The sequence below is a fragment of the Podarcis filfolensis genome (assembly GCF_964270895.1).
Source record: "Podarcis filfolensis genome assembly, chromosome: 7".
Lineage (NCBI taxonomy): Eukaryota > Metazoa > Chordata > Lepidosauria > Squamata > Lacertidae > Podarcis > Podarcis filfolensis.
Genome location: NC_139603.1, coordinates 77,667,499 through 77,685,246, shown reverse-complemented (window position 1 = coordinate 77,685,246; position 17,748 = coordinate 77,667,499). Strand labels below are relative to the sequence as shown.

Below are 17,748 nucleotides of genomic sequence, written 5' to 3'. Positions count from 1 at the left end.
TTCAACATATCCAAAAACCATGGGCTTACGTTTAGCAAAGTGCGGGAACTTTTTGACACAACTTGCACACTATAATTTTTTGATCAATTAAGAAGTGTTTTGTTCAACTGTTTTAAAAAATATGCGAAAACACTTTATTCCATGTACAATAATGTACATAAAGTTTAAGGTGGTCGCAAAAGAGACCAGCAGTAATTAAGAGGTATATTTACAATCGCACATCACAGTAAATTGACAACCCCATTCACAGATTCAACATTTTGAGATACTGTTCTTGTGCTTAGTTACACACTGATGAAGTGAAGCTTTTATTCCATAGTTGAACTCCACTATTAACACCCACCCACAGTGTTCAGTACATGACATTTTAAACCAAGTCAGGTTCCCTGCTCTGAGTGTTCTTCGGGCAGTGTGACAGACTGACTTGAATTCTCAGTCTCTGCCTCCTCCTCACTCTCAGAACTGTCATTATCTTCATTTAGTTCATTTTCCATATCAGCAGCTGCATCTTCTCCTTGCAAAGGATTTTCATCAGGTTCATTTTCATCGAGTGCAACAAAGCCATTGTTATTTGAGATATTGAGATTCTCCTTCTCCTCAGTATAAACTTTTTGATGGCACATTGGACAAGTGTCTTGAATGTAGAGCCATTTCCGAAGGCAAAGTGCATGGAAGTAATGGTTACATGGAGTAATACGAGCAGATGTAGTAAACTCGTGGTAGCAGATTGCACACACGTCATCGATTTCACGTAATCGCTCTCCTTTGACTTCAGGAAGTGAGTTGATTTTCTCAACAGCTGTCCTGCGATTGATAAAGGTTTTCCACCCATTCTTTGCCTGCAGGTAGATGTTGAAGTAGGCATGCAGACACATCATACAAGCCCGGATTTTGCTTCCTGATTCAAACACCATGGTGTAAGCACCATTCCCAAACATTATTACTCCAAATATAAACTCAATTATATTGCCCGTCGATCGAACATAGTAGACATAATCATCAAGCTTTTCCCATAGGACATTATAGTAGCCATCAATCATAAAGAGTACATACACAGTGATAGAAACAATAACCTTCAGGCAGAGTTCCACGCAGAATGCCGTAACAGCAAACAGCCATGTATTTAGTGCATAGTGGTGCCAAAGCATGTAACTGAGCAAAATTGGAAGAACAAAGAGGCAAGCTGAGACGAAGAGCACAGGAAAGTGTCTGCGAAATGAGGACACATGGGAGGCACTCAGAGACATTAGGACAGGGTCTGTCATTCCGTGGATAAAATGCAGGACTGCGGTCAGCAAAAGGCACATGTTTCGACTCAAGCGAACTAGTCTCTCTTCTGGCTTAAGCCCACTTAAACCAGTCTGCAGGGCCAAAATAAAAAATAAAACTGGTGCCACAAAACCAAGCCTTTTGTCATCTTCATCAGTAGATCCAATAAAAGCCAGGATACCAAGCCCCAGGTAGTGAGCTATAGATGAAATTACAGCACTCATGCCTAATACAGTTAAAGTAGAATCACACCCGCTGACAATAAGGCTGCAAAATAACTCCCAAAAACTGTCCCAAGAAATCATGTAAAATTTAATGCCTGGATCAGTTTCTGCCATTTTGATGAAAAATGTTAATACAACAGCTTGAGCTGCCAGCCTCGTTAGCCAAAAGACCCGCAAAACTGATGGAAAACGAATCCTTTTCCATGTATCTTCCAGCAACAGTTGTAATCCGTAAATGCGATACATGTGCCTTATAAGAAGATAGACATACCGTGAAGAGTAGTAGAACCGTTTAATTTTATAAACTAAAACGACCAGGGTGTATACTGTCAAAATGAAGCCTGAGGTAAAGACTAAAATCTGCCTGATGTGTAACGGCAATTCAATGATCAAGCCTACAAGAGGAATCAATAAATCCAGTATGATTAGCTGAGAATATATGGACTGGATATTTAACAGTGCAACGTAGCCAATTCCAAAGGCAAGCTGAAGGACAGAGAGTGCCATCCCTAAGGAAGGTCCTTTATGAGGAAGGAGCTGAACTCCAAAAGGTGTTGTATAAGAGGCACTGTGGAAGTTTATGTGCAAAAAAGCGTAATAGTTCACCATCACTGATGTTGCGGCTAGCAGGAGAGCGGAGCTGATCGTATAAAACTTGAAAAGTGATCTTTGTGACAGAATCAGAACAACACTGGATACAAAGACACCTAAAAGGAAGAGGAAAGGAGAGTTAGTTGTCTGCACACTCTAAAATGACAATTGCTCAATGACTCTAAAGCACATGCACTTTGAACATGTGTGACTGTTTGTTAAGTTTTCAGCCCTCTCTGTGAATTCAATCTATTTTATAGAAGCTGTGCTCCAATTAATCCAATCCTAGTAAATACTATTTTCCACACAGCCCAGAATATCAACTCTTGAACAGGCATACCTCATTTTATTGCACTTCACAGATATTGCTCCTTACGAGGCTGTTTCCTGGGGAAGGAAGCCCTCCCCCCCCCCCAACTCTCTTCTGGTCTGGAGCTAGGTTTCCCCCTTTCGCTCCTGCAGCCAGGGGGGTCTGGCTTAATAGACTACAGTATAGTGTAAACGTCACTTTTATATGTACTGGGAAACAAAAAAACCTGTGTAACTTGCTTTACTGCAATATTCGCTTATTGCGGTGGTCTGGAATCAAACTCGCAATAATCTCTGAGGTATGCCTGTATATTCACTTGCTCCAAACTACTGAGGACAAATAAGCACAATGGAAATGAGGGCAAACTAATCACATGTTTGATAGCATCAATTAGGCCACCATCTCTACATACATTGCTGTTCCTCTGTAGCAGCTCAGACCTCCTAGAGGCAAGTAGGAGATCATCAACACAGAGCAATATATACCAAAGTCATTCTTGACCGGGGAAGAGGGGGGCTTTTTAGTGAGAACACCCAGACTCTGGGATTTGGTGCTCTGAGAGGTTCTTCACCCCTTCCCTGAGGATCTTTTGCAATAAGAGACCTTCCTTTTTAAGAATGCCTTGGTTGCTAGATGGGCGTTTAGTTCTTATGGCTTTGATTACACAAACACTGAAAACACTTGTTTTTCCAACCCCACGGCAGCATGTTCTTATACAATACGAGTGCAAACCAGGCATTTCCTGTGGTGTTTTAATACAAAACCTGGAGGTGTGTCAATGACACGATTAACAAGCAATATAGCCAAAAGCCAAGCCCCATTATCATGCAGTTTCACTCTACCATCTGGGTGCTGCTTTTTGCTAAGTTGGTTTATGTAGCCAAAAACACCTTGGGCTTAAGGTTCTCCACAAGACTTCCTGCCAGTTTTTGCCAAAATGGGGAGAGAAAGAACCATGTACACCACCTGGAGCTCCTTGAAGGAAAAGGTGGTATATAAATTTAATAAATAAAATAAAACCCATAAATATTTGCAGGTTGGGGCTCCTAATAGATTTTTGTGCCCTACCAATTAAGAATTTGAGGTTTTCTGATGAATACTGCTTGCCTAATCTGACGACAAGAAGGCTCGTGACTGGAAGAGATCAGTGATTACCGTATTTTTCGCTCTATAACACGCACCAGACCATAACACGCACCTAGTTTTTAGAGGAGGAAAACAATAAAAAATATATTCTAAACAAAATAGTGGATATATGATTTTTGTGGTTCATGCTGTGGCCACAGACATGTGATCTGACAGTGAGTTTGGAGTAGCCCAATGCAAAAATCCTGAGGATCCATGTGGATCCATGCTTTGTAATCACGGAGGAGGGAAGGAAGGGGAACCATGGATCCTCTGCTCACGACTGCAGCAGATCCCCACCACCACCCGCAGGCATTCGCTCCATAACACGCACAGACATTTCCCCTTACTTTCTAGGAGGAAAAAAGTGAGTGTTATGGTGCAAAAAATACGGTAATTAAATGATTAGAGCAGGCATGTCCAAAGTCCATTTCAGGGGCCTAATCCGACCCCTGTGGCAGTTTATGTCCTGGGGTAAAATCCTTTAAAAAAAACCCTCAACAACTTCAACCCTAAAAAAATGGTCAACAACTTTGGCTGGCCCTTACAGCCCTTCACTTCATCAAATCTGGCCCTCTATGAAAAAAGTTTGGACACTACTGGATTAGAGACTGTTTGAGCATATTACACAGATCCTGGTCTGACTGCACTGGTTACCAATTCGTTTCCAGGCCCAATTCAAAGTGCTGATTTTAACCTATAAAGCCTTAAATGGCTCAGGACCGCAATACATTCAAGGACCGCCTCTTTCCACATGAACCTACCCAGACCCCGAGATCATCCTCTGAGGCCCTTCTTTGTGTACCTCCTCCTCAAGAGGTCTGGAGGGCGGCAACATGAGAACGGGCCTTCTCTACAGTGGCTCGCTGTCTGTGGAATGCTCTCCCCAGGGAAGTTCGCCTGGCACCTTCATTATACATTTTTAGGCGCTAGGCAAAAACCAGGCCTTTGGTCGGTTTGATTGACATCATATGCCCTTTTAAAATGTGGTGGGGGTTTTTTTGGGGGGGTATTGGGTTGTTGGTTTTATTTTGATTATGTATTTTGTGGTTTTATTTTGATTTTATTCTGTGAACCGCCCTAAGACCTGCGGGTATAGGAATGTAGTGGAAATGTGGAAGACAACTGTATTTCGATGAGTTAGGGGGCATGTCCCTTTCCCTTTAACATCCCCAGGTTGAGGTCTGCTGGATTCTTGTGTTTCACACACCTGTCAGGAGTTTATTGGGTTCTTCTGTGTGGCAAGTGCTGGCTGGATGCTGGCTGCAGGTAGTGGGAGACTCTAAGCCGCTCTGTATTAATCATGAGTAATGCCTGGTGCACTTGATTACATCAAGGCAGGCTATAAAAGCCATAGGTGGGAGCGGCCTGGTGAGCTTCTGCCCAGATCAAAGGACCTGATGCTGGGAGACCGGCGGTTGGGTTCTTTCTCCTGCTATTCTGCATCTCTAAGAAATGGAACCTGAGTGAACTGTAGGTTTTCAGAAAGTCAAGCTGGAGGAAGGTCAGAACTGCAACCCCCTTTATGAGTAAACAGCACACAAGTAAAAATGCTTCCAGGCTGGTAGCTTTGGGGGGCTTACTAACAGGATTGCCTTGAGCCCTGTGGGGCTATATTTGGCTGGATGGGTCACAAGTTATTCAGGCCTCACTTAAAGGACCATTACAATCAATCTGGAAAACAAGAAGCAGCGACCAGAATGATCAGAGGCTGCTGAACGCAGATTAAGAGCTTGGTCATGCCTTACAGTAATTATTATTGGAGAAGTACATGAGTTATTAGTGCACTGAACTGAAGCTAACTCATAAGGAAAATTAACAAATCTGTTTATAATCTAATAGTGATTATTATTTCTTGAATCCTCTTTAGCTGAGAGGCAATATGATTGTACTCCAGAAAACATTGGTGGTGGCACTGGCAGGGGGAATAGCGCTACTAGTTAAAAGAACCAAAGTATATACTTTTTCCATTATGGGTTTTTTAAAAAAAGGATTTAGAGCCACTAATTAGCCATAAGAGCAAAGAACCTGGTTTCAAAACAACAAGATAACTTCAGATAGAGTATTCATTGGGTTTCAACTATTGCCCAATGGGCCAGAAAGATTTCCCTGTCATGTGACGTGGGAGGAAGCAGTGGACCTACTAAGATTCTTTGGTGCATTCAAGGCAAATGGGTAAAAAGGGCTCGAGTGTTATAGTAGTTAGTGTCTCCTCTTCTGGCTTAAAATAACTTGTTTATAACAGTGACCTTTCACTCATACTAGACGGCAAACCTATATTCCTCCCAGAGGAAAGTAGTGAGACGCTACTTCTATTCTTTCCAAATTGGATTGAGGGAATAAACTTATTTGGACGGATTGACTAGGACAACATTTATTCAACGTTCCTTTAAGGCTTGGCGGAAACAAGGATTTTGGATCAAAATATAGTCCCTAGAAAACAAAGGAAACATCAAGTGAAGCTTGCCTTTTTTTAACTGTTTTACTGAGGTGAGAGTAACCAGAGTATGCAAATGTGTTGTAAATGTTAACATTCTTTATACCAGTGTTTGAAACTACCATTGTTCTAGGTGCATTTTGTGACAAGGAATTTCATTAGCGCGAGCAGTTTCTGAGCTCTGGGCACAGTTCTGCGCCTAAGATTTCAGATTAAAACTGCAGAGTGGAAATAAAGGAAGACCTTCTTCTGCCTCCCCACTTCCAGCCACTCTCTGAAGACTGGAGAAGAGACCCTCTTAAGAATATTAGTGGGTGGGCAGGGGAAGGACTAGACCATGTGGAAAATGAACGGAATATTTTAGCTGCAGTTCATTCATTTTCAGCTTTGTATTCTTGTTATTAAAAAAGTGTGCCTAGACATTCCGTTGTTGCGCCCATAACCTAGGTTTAAGGTGCCATTTAGCTCCTAGCTTTCATATCTCCGTTTCTAACATGGCTTTACACACTGTATATTTGTATTTGGACATGAAATTACTGCAAAGCGTTCTGAATAATGTGTAATTGGACATGCAATTCTGACTTCCCAATAAAAGGGGGGAAAGCTGATGTTGGCTTCTAAATTAAAAGTGTCTCAATGAAAAACACAAGAACCACTATCCTAATTAAAGCAAGGAGAAATAACCTTTTAGATGTGTATCAATTGCATGACTGTTCAATGTGTTTTCTAAGGGGAAAGGTTATAGGACTGCCAAATGATCTCTGGCTGAGAGATTAACTGCTAAATATTATATCTCTCAGGAAATTACTAGCTACAGTGCCCACATGGGCCAGCAAATAAGGAGCTCTCTTAGCTATAGCCATATATTTGAGTAAGGGAATATGCCAGTATAAATTTAAACCATTCAAGATATATCCAGAGTAGGACTGGGCAATATATCGATATGTGGATGCAGACCACAATGACAGCTTCACTCAGGGGTATATCGCTGGTGAAACTGCTGCCGCTTGAGTCCCTCTGCCTCCAGCGCCCAGGGCGCTAAGGAAGAAACAAACTAGCTGGGAGCTGGAGGCAGAGGGACTCACGGTGGCAGTTTCACCAGCAATATACTACAGGCGAAACCACCATCGCACTCTGCCCCGGCAGAGGGAGAATCAAGCTGAATCAGCAGGGAGCGTGCTGCTGCCCTTGCCTCAGCCAAGCAGTTTTAAGGAGCCCCTGACCTGTACAAGCCAACGATGGGATGGGTGCTCCACTAAAGTGCTCCCCCTTCCCAGCTGAGAGAGCCCCGATTCTGCTCCTGCTTGCACAGGAGTAGAAGTGGGAACAGGGCTCCTCAGCTGGGGAGCGTGAAGCTGACTGGATATGGAGAGAACTGTACATTTTAGGATATTCATAAATTCATACGTGAGTGCAGATTATGTAAAACCATTTGTATCTCCAACATACAACTGCTCTATATAATTACAAAAAATATTCTCAGTATCTCAACAAACCCAACAAAAATCTAACTCCTTGAAGATAATCTACCATAGCATTCTGAAAATCAAACTCTCTACCATTCTCTCTCCAAAATTATATAAATCGGTGTCATTTTGTTTGAAGAGTATCTGAAGTAATTCTGGTCTCTTGATAATCTTCTCTGTAATTGCAATAACACATACCGTATTTTTCGCCCTATAGGACGCACCGGCCCATAGGACGCACTTATTTTTTGGGGGGGGGGGGTAAACGAAAAAACAGCTTTCCTGGCTGTTTTTAGCCTTGGGGCTGGGGGTCCGGGAGCAAAGGCGAGGTTGCACAACCTCGCCATCGCTCTCGGAGCTTGCGGGGCTGGGGTCGGGGGAAGCCCGAGCTTCCCCCGACCCCCAGAACGCGTCGGAGAGCTTGCCGGGCTGGGGGGATAGCTTCCTGAAGCCTGCATTCGCCCCATAGGACGCACACAGACTATAGGGCGAAAAATACGGTGCTCTAAGTAATCATGTTTTCACTTCTGGGATTTTATCATCCTTCCAAAGTCTAGCCAAAACATTTTAGCTAGAACTGGATTCAGTCATACCTCATGTTATATTTGCTTCATGTTACGTTCTTTCAGGTTATGTCCTGCGGCAACCCGGAAGTACCGGAAAGGGTTACTTCTGGGTTTCACCGCTTGCGCATGCGCAGAAATGCTAGACCGTGCATGCACACAAGTGCCAAATTGCGATGCGCACCTGCGCAGATACGGTGCTTCAGGTTGCGCTCTTTACATGTTGCAAACGGGCCTCCGGAACAGATCCCGTCGCAACCAGAGGTACCGCTGTATTGGATATGAGGCATATGCAATAGAAATGAATTCTAAGAATTCTCTGCAAATGAATAAATGCTATGACCTATCACAATACATCAATTCCTTAAAATTTCTGTCCAGTAAATCACTCACATATATTTCCACTATCCTTTGACTAGAGTTATGGCCCTGAACCAAAATTGCAACTAGATATGAGGAAAACATATTAGACAACCCAGGGCTTATCTGGGCATGACCCATGAATCACAGTATCTGAACACCCTATTGATTCCTAGAAGAAGCAAACATACATCCAAATGTTAAAGTTCAAGTTTAAGACTTATTATGAAAGCTCAATGATACACAACCTTCTCCCTGACTATGAAATACCCAGAAGTCAAATTGTAATGTACTAGGGACAATCGGCTTCTATCTCTTACCACAAGCAAAGCTTCCCACAATTAGCTTAGCAGACCATGGTCCCAATCCAGAGAAGTCACATTCCAAAAATCCCCCTGAAATTAACGGGATGTGCTTAATGCAGGTAAATGGTACTAGTTTCGGCAGAATTAAGCACAACTAACAGTCTCAATTGGTGCCCCAAATTAATTCATAGTTCAACACTTTCCAATAAATTATGCTGCAATGTTATGCGCACCTGCTATTAAGTCCCATGGAAAAGAATATATCTGCGTAGACATGCATAAGATTGTCTCAACTTCCTTAAAAATCTTAAGAAAAGTGTTAGTTTAATTCTTTCTGTAATACAAGGTCCCACAATATTTATAGGAGGAAGAACGGGGAACAATACAAATCTCTAAAACATCAAGGGCTTTTATAATATGGCTACTCTTTTTTAAATCAAGGCTTTTAAATTGAAGAAAAAAGAGCCCCTATACAAGCTGCATCCATTTTCTAGACTACATTGATCCAGATTTTTATTTTTTATTTATGCAATTTGTATACCACCCTTTATCTGAAAATCCCAGGGCGAGCCAGATGAACAAGATGAATGTGGCTTATGTAAAATTTGAGATAAAGAAGGAATACAATTCTAAATACAAGGGCTTCCGTTCTAGACTCTCCTCATCCCCTAATCCTTTCAAGAAAGGATAGTTATCAAATGGCCCTAATCACTTAATCTTATCATTTTACCCTTAGCAGAGATCATCCAGTAACTGACCTGATAGATCTCATTTATATAAGATTAGCTTCAAAGCACTCAATTTTGATGCATCTTCACAATGGAATGATAATAGACATGTTTAATTACGTGTTTACAACCTCACCACCCCCTCATCGTCATTATCACACAAACTACGACCATGGAAACTGAAGCACACAGCACTTAAAAGCCTCACCCTGCTATGGGGGGAGGGAATTCCACCTCTTTTATTATTAGTGTTTCTATAGTAAGTGATGAGTCACCAGTTGAGGTTACACCCCCTGAGCATTATGCTCTGCAACACCCTTTCAGCTGTTATTCCAATGTACTACAATGTACCTATTATTCTGGCTTAATGCCTATCAGGCTACGTTCCAGACACAAATATCAAGCTTGCAGAACAGAACTAGGGTTTACCCAGTAACACTATCACAACTGTCATAGTTTAATCTCCAAACCAAAGTACTGTATATGGCAATGGGGAGGAAGGCAGGGGCAAAAACCAATTCCACACTTGCATACTGCATTGATGTCTAGTTCAGAGATCAGACATCACAGACTGCTCAGAACTTGTTTATACAGATAAACAATTTATATAATTATTATATTATTTATTTATCTTCTAAAACTCTTTCTGCTTTGTAATATTATAAAATTCTCATTAATGGGAATAACATCTCAGAAGGTATGGAGAAATCCAAGAATGATTTGAAGCACCAAGGGCTGTAATATGCAATAAAGGTTTCTATACACCCTGTACGGTACGCTCTCCCAGTGTCAGTAAAGCATACTTCTGGTCATGTGATGGAACTTCACTTTCCCCCTAGTAGTTCTCCATGTGCCCTTTAAATCTTCTCTGCAGAGTTGGTGGATCCTCTGGGGCAGATTTTTAACAGCGAAAGGTGAAATCCCACTGCACAAACAGAAGTCTGCTAAGGCAATGCCATACAACTTAGCCTCACTTAGGAAATGTGATGTCAAGTTTCATAAAAGAAAATTCCATCCGTCCCCACCACCACGACAGTATAAATGTGCTCTAAGCAAATCAGCGGATCTTGTCAGGCTAATAGTTATGGTAAAACTCAATTATGTAAAAGCTTTTATAGAGCTCTGCGCGAAATTAAATTGGAGCTGACAGGTAAATTCATTAGAATGTAATTTGGAATGCAACATAAAGATGAAAGAATGAGGAAGGTAGGAAGAGCTGTTTAGCATTTAGGAGCTGTCTACGGTAAGTAGTTTTGCTAAAAAGCTATTATAAATGAGTTATTAACAGGCAATATCCTCTACCAGATAGTAGTTCACAAATACATGTGCCATTCTTGTTATTATCAACTGCTTTTCTTCACAAAGTTACCCAAAGCACATGTTACTTGTGGCATATAAAAACCACTTGAACGTGGGGGAAAGAGAAGTAAACTTTGTTCTACAGTATTTACAAATGCACACTTATCTGATCATTTGGGGGAGATTTTTATCACATGCAAGCAGATAAATGACTGTTTTCAAGTCTGGTTTCCACACCATTTCATGTGACATTTCTTGCACAAATAGCACTTCTGTGCAGGAAAAAGCAAGCAAACTGTTTTATCATATACAAAAACCATGCATGTCTATTTTGTTGCCTGTATGTGACTACAGTGGTACCTCGGGTTAAGTACTTAATTCATTCTGGAGGTCCGTTCTTAACCTGAAACTGTTCTTAACCTGAAGCACCACTATAGCTAATGGGGCCTCCTGCTGCCGCTGCGCTGCCAGAGCCCAATTTCTGTTCTTATCCTGAAGCAAAGTTCTTAACCGGAAGCACTATTTCTGGGTTAGCAGAGTGTGTAACCTGAAGCGTATGTAACCCGAGGTACCACTGTAGTTATCGGAGTAATATTGTTCTAAACAGACAATTGCTATCTAGGTAAGAATAATAGATTTGTAGAGTTGGAAGGGACGACAAGGGTCATTTAGTCCTCCTGCAATGAAGGAATCTTTTGCCCAACGTGGGGCTTCAACCCATGACCCTGCAATTAAGAGTCTCATGTTCTACTCACTGAGCTACCCCAGCACAAACTGGAAACTGGTTCTGCTTGAACCAAGATATGATGACCAAATTACCAGCAGGCCTATTGCAAAAAAGCAGAAGGCATTGAAACACTAGAGGTTATAGTTAACAGTTGGGCAACCTTAGCCCAACACAAGATCATAAAAGGTCATTTTACAGTCAACAAGCTGTCCCTGGCAAATGTTTAGCAAACTAGGCTCTTATAAAACTTCCAGTGCTTGGGACTAGCTTTCACTACTCTTAATTTTAGGGGGGGAAACCTATACTGTAGTTATTTTGACTGAAATTTAAAGGATTGTAGCTTAGCTAACAATCCAAGGGAAGTAGGAAGTCTAACCCAGGTGTCAGCATTAAATAAACTAGGGGTTTCCCAAACTGTAGTCTGTGTGCCAACAGTGATCCACAAATTTCATATTGATCCTTAAGTGTATTTTTTTGTGTTTATGTGTGAATACAATCTGAATCATACCATGCAATGCAAGCTGTGATATAATAAAAGTTAGAAAAGAAGCAATTAAAAAACAATTAAAAATAGACAGCATCTAGCACAGCGTGTCACAACTGTGACAACAGGTAGAAAAATCATTAAGTGGTGCACTAAGACCAAGTGGTCTGCGGGAGCAAAAGGTTTGGGAAGCCATGACAAAAAGAAAGTGGACACATCTCACTGGAAATCTGGGTGCGGGGAAAGCAGAGCTAGGAAAAAGAGATGCATTCACTGTGCAAAAGACTACAGTAAACGTTTAGCCTATTCCAGCCAGATCAATAAACGTACATTTTCACCCTTTAGCATCCTTCAAAAGTGCCTTTCACACCCCTAACTCTAAATGGCTGAAGATGTGCTGCTGTTTCAACACTTACTTATGGGTCAACCGAGGATTAGCAAACATCCTTTTTACAAGGACAACAACCACAACCACCAACCCGGTGCAGTTTTGATGCTCTCAAGGGGAAAGGAGGTGGTGGTTTAGGGAGGATTCACGCCCGAGAAAAACAGGTAGGCGATCGCCCTCTTCTCTCCCCAACGCCAATGAAAAGTAAGAGTGCAGGAAAGTTGCCGCACAAGGAAGCGCGGAGAAGGCACGGCGACCGTTCACCACAGAAGCAGCTTCTTCCGGGGTGGTGGCGAAAAGGGTTGGAGATGTATTCCCCCCCCAAAAAAAATCCTTTCTCTCCACCTCCTGAGCAGCCTATAGGAAGGGAAGGAGGATGACAGAATTGTATCACAGAAGGGCTACCCGGGGGTCATCTAGTCCAACCCCCTGCAATGCAGGAACCGTTTGCACCACGTGGGGCTCGAACCCGCGACCCTGAGGTCTCGTGATCTATACCTACTGAGGTAAAACTGGGGTGGGGTGTGGAAGGCCCACCCACCCCTTTCTCTCCCCCCACCCCCCCAGCGATAGGCATTTAAATGGGGTGCTCGTGAGGGGTGGGGGAAGGGTCTCTCACCCATCAGCCGCAGCAGCCCCCCCAGGAGGCCGGCCCACAGGGAGTCTCCGGGGAACACCGGGGACGAGTTGAAGATGGCGTCGATGAGGAAAAGGCTGGGCACCCGCAGCGCCACCTCGGCGCCGGCCCGCAGCCACGGGCCCAGCCGCTGAGGCGGCGGTTGAAGGGGGCCCGGGGCCGCCATCCCCGAGACCCCGCCGCCTCCTGTCCGTCTCTGGGCGGGCGGCGGGGGGAAGGCAGAGAAAGGGCACGGCGATGACGGCGGCCGCCAGTTACCGCCGGGCTCTCGCCGCCCGGGACCCCGGATGCAGGGACGCTGCCGACGCCGCCGACACCAGCGCTCGCGAGGAGGCCGCCGCCATCATGTCCGCGATGCCTGCCTGCCTCTTCCTCCCTCCTCCTCATCCGCCGCCCGCCAGCCAGCCGGCGCGCGCCGCCGCCTCCTCCTGCAGCAGCAGCAGCAGCAGCGACGTAGCCGCCGCGGCCCTCTCAGAAACTACGCGACGGGCGGGGGTGAGGAGGGAGTGGGCGGGGCCACGGCGTCCTCGTCACAATGCCCCGCCCCGCCAATAGGCAGCCGGTGCTGGCGGCGGCGGCGGCGGGCTTGGTGGGTGGAGTTAGGACTAAAAAAAACCCTCACCCATCACCACCACTTCCAAGGGTAACTGTCGAATGAGCGGCGCGAGCGCACCTCGCACCGGCCAATCCGGAGCCGCCAGCGCCGTCGCCGCGCACGCGCTCGGAGGTTGGTTGTTTTTTCCCCCCCTCAGGCGAGTCATTGGTCGCAGTCGTCGTGGGTCTGAGCTTAGTGCCTCCTCGCTGAGGAGAGGGAGCGTGTGAGGGAATCCTGCCTCCGAACGGATTCTTCCTCAGCAGCGTTTCGAATTATTTATCTGTAAAAAACAAAACCATCACACAGACCTCAAAGGAATTTGCAAAAAGATGAGGCAATAAAATCGAAGGGAAATTCACAGCCCTACTTTGAGACATACTAAAGTTTAACATACTAAAGACGGTTAAAGTTCACCTCAACTTTAAGCTTCCTCTGACTGTTGTTGTTTAGTCGTTTAGTCGTGTCTGATTCTGCGTGACCCCATGGACCAGAGCACGCCAGGCACTCCTGTCTTTCACTGCCTCCCACAGTTTGGTCAAACTCATGCTGGTAGCTTCGAGAACACTGTCCAACCATCTCGTCCTCTGTCGTCCCCTTCTCCTTGTGCCCTCCATCTTTCCCAACATCAGGGTCTTTTCCAGGGAGTCTTCTCTTCTCATGGGGTGGTCAAAGTATTGGAGCCTCAGCTTCAGGATCTGTCCTTCCAGTGAGCACTCGGGGCTGATTTCCTTCAGAATGGATAGGTTTGATCTTGCAGTCCATGGGACTCTCAAGAGTCTCCTCCAGCACCATAATTCAAAAGCATCAATTCTTTGACGATCAGCCTTCTTTATGGTCCAGCTCTCACTTCCATACATCACTACTGGGAAAGCCATAGCTTTAACTATAACTTAACCTTAACTCGCTTAAGATACTATGGGCTCTGTCCAGGTTGCTGGGTTGCTGCTGAGCTGGGATGGTTAGATAAGCCCCCTTAGCCCCGAATCATTTGACACAATAAAGACATGCTCTCATATGAATCTGCCTGGGCTTTGTGATTGGCCTCTGGAGCTTAATCCTCTGGTCTGCTGTCAAGAACCATCAGACTGGCAGGTACTAGGGCAAAATTTTTCAGTGGAGGATCCACAGCTTTGAAACTTTATCCTACAGGAAGTATGTATGGCTGTCCCATTGGTTTTAAGTGAATGTCAGAAAAAGTTTTTATTCCACTTAGTTTTTTTTATAGCTCAGTGTAAGCTTCATGTTTTAACTGTTGCTCTTTTGACGGTTTTAAATCTGGTTTGTTTTAAAATTTGCTATATTGTATTCTTAATTGTTTTGTAAGGCACCCTATGAGAGCTTGTACCTTAAAAGGAAGAATATAAAGAATTTCAAAAGAAAAAAATCTTTGAATACTACTGGCAGAGGATGATAAGCAGACATAACTTTTGCATTGGGGCCAGGCAAATCTTTAGAGCTGAGTTATCATGTATGTACACGTAGAACCATGAAGTCCTAGTACCAAGCCCTCTCATTCAATATCCTCCCCCAAACAACTCGGTGAACGGCTGTGTACAGTATTATATAACTTGCACAATTATATAACTCACTAGTAAATGAAGCTTGCATTCCACAAGCAGAAATACACATTCCTGGTTGATACTGAAAGTGCGTATAGCCCCAAACTTAAGCTAGTAGAAGCAACAAAACTCCTACACCCTGACATTCTGTCTAGTATGCGGTTTTGGCTCACTTTCTGTTGGAATGCTCCTGGCCTGTTTTATAAGAAAACTTTTTTGCTTCTGGGATTTACTAGAAGCAAAATACCACATTTTCAATAGTCCTATGCATGTTTAACTCATCTGCTTAAGGCGTACCTAAGTACAGACAAGAGTGGGGCCATACTTTTAGCCCCGGCCCCGACATTGGGTGATTTTTTAAATATAGCAACCCTGTGTAATGCACAACTGCCTGTATAGAAAGTGTGAGATTTTGTGTGTGTTTAGCAGCTGCCTATAGTTGGGGCACCTGGCCAACCTGATGTTAAAACTACACAAGTTATTATTTAAATTACATATTTTAGACAAACCCTTAACTAATAACCAAGCAAGTTTTTCCAGCAATGGTAATTTTTAAAATAATGCATTGGAACAATATACATCAATGTTACAACCTTACAAATTCTTTTTCTATATTGTAATTGTATTATTATTTCACTTGGATGAACAAGGGGTGACGAAGGATTGTTTTGAAACCTGTGGACCTTCTTTTGATCTCAGCAAAGTCAATCTCAGTTCCCCTTGCTTCTGGGCATGAAGTCTCATAAAAGAGCTATGCAATCTTAGGCAATCTATTTCATAATATGGGTGTGCAATACTGTTGCCTAGTCAGACAGATTCAGCAAACAGTGGTTTATTATAAAACAGAAGTGGAGCCAAAAAGAAAAAAGTATGCAAATTGCAAAATATAGATTTTTCTTAGGCAGATACTTTATTTGCTGCATGACTAAGAAAATAATTACTAAGCAGGACCCCCCAAAAGAGATATTTATGGGGGCACTTCATTTTTTAAAACCTTGCCCCCTCATGATTGGGTAATGGGTATCAATCCACTGTTGATAGTACAAACCAATATCTTAAAAGTCAGAGAGTAATCGAGGTAGGGGTTGTAAAAGATACATCAGGGGAGAGCGTGCAAGACATCACACACCCAACTTGTAATTACTGTGGTCTCCCTGGAAACATGAATAATTACCATGGAGACAGGCAGGCAAATAATACCCACCAAAATATATTTTTTGGGGGGGGAACCTCCTGAAAAGACATGGTCAGGAAAAAAGAATGACAGATGCCTCCTTGTTTGTGACAGGTGAGATTAAGTGGAGGGAATTTAATTTTGCTGGTTTCCCAAAATGGGAGTGTGGGGCATTGTAAAATGCCATTTACCATGTCAAGGAAATTCAGTACAATAACACACCTGTTATCTGTTTTTAAGGAGCGAATGTGATAAATGTGCCTTTATTTTAGAAGTTAGTGTGTTGCAGATTACGTACATGCTAAATTTTAGCTTACTGTGTGGTCGGGAAGAACTTGAACCATACTCTCTCTCCCCGCCACCATTTTTTGCCTTGAGAGGCTGGCCATATCCGGAATACTGCAGTCGGCAGCAGTATTTGCTCCAAAACAGCTTTTTTGCCCGATTTTGCCCAAAAAGCTCAGTAACTTTGGCCAAGACTAAAGAAAAAAAAAGGAAGAAGCCCAACAACTTTGCCAAAAATAATCAACAACTTTTCTGTCTGAATTTTCACTGTTTGAAACATGGCACATTTTTAGTCCCTAATTTTGAATGAGTTCTAAACAGATCCATATTTTAGTTTTTTGGTTTGGGGGTGAGGATCTTGGATATTTGTGGCAAATTTCTGGGCACTAGCCCAGTGTGAAACCCTAATACCTCTTCTGTAATTCTGTCTGAGAATCAGTAAGACTCAACTGTGTATATATACTGTAATTATAAGTTTCTGTGTTGCTTCTGTTGCAAAAGCAAAGCTGCTAAGTCATGCTGACACTAGGAAGAATCATTTTTGAATGACAAATCCCCATGAATTTTCAGGACAGATCTGTTATTTATTCATTTACGTATTTATAAAAAATATTTATATACTGTACTGCTGTATCTTAAAAATATATCACAGTGTTTTGCAACAATATAAACCAGACAATAAAATAATAAAAAAGCTAAAAGCAAGTTAAAAGCAAATGATCCTCAGGGTTCCTTCCTACTCTAGAATTCTATGAGTCTATGAGATTATTGTGGATGATGTACTCTTAAATGGCTGCATAGGACTGGCAGAATAGAAAAGTTTTCAGCAAGCGTTTAAAAGATGGCACAGAAGGCAGCCACTGAATCTCTATTGGCAAGGTGTTCCACAGGACTTGGCCGATGACACTCAATGCTTGGTTTCTCATAGCTGCCAAATGAGCTTCACCAACTTAGGGAACGACCAGAGATGCTCTTGCAGATGATCTCAGTAATCAAACTGGAATATAAAGGTTCAGGTCAGTGGCAGACTTGGGTACAATGGTGCCCTGTGCGAGGCCAAAATCGTGGGATCAGCCCCTCCACTGCCTTCCCAAAGATGGGCAAGGAGGCACCTACTGTAGCTTTGGAAAGGAAAGGCTTGAGGGCTTTGCCAAAGCCCTAGAGCCCTCCTACCTCCTTCTCAAAGCTGGGAAAGTGCTAACTAGGCTTTGGGAAGGAAGTT

The 17,748-nt window shown here is 43.2% G+C and overlaps 1 protein-coding gene across 1 annotated transcript; it reads right to left on the bottom strand.

The window, feature by feature from the left end:
* Positions 1–110: 110 nt before the first annotated feature.
* On the bottom strand, positions 111–13,342 carry RNF139 (ring finger protein 139). Its single transcript, XM_083622037.1, has 2 exons — positions 12,896–13,342; positions 111–2,200 (listed from the first exon to the last, which is right to left on the bottom strand). Exons 1-2 carry the CDS (start codon positions 13,077–13,079, stop codon positions 378–380), a joined length of 2,007 nt encoding a protein of 668 aa, XP_083478163.1. The 5' UTR covers positions 13,080–13,342; the 3' UTR covers positions 111–377.
* Positions 13,343–17,748: the final 4,406 nt, after the last annotated feature.

Excerpts from the sequence above, each read along its gene's own strand:
- RNF139 (XM_083622037.1), bottom strand. The coding sequence starts at position 13,079 with ATGGCGGCCCCGGGCCCCCTTCAACCGCCGCCTCAGCGGCTGGGCCCG. Across the intron at positions 2,201-12,895 it reads GGGGCTGCTGCGGCTGATGG|GTGTCTTTGTATCCAGTGTT; the intron begins GTGAGAGACCCT and ends TCTTCCTTTTAG.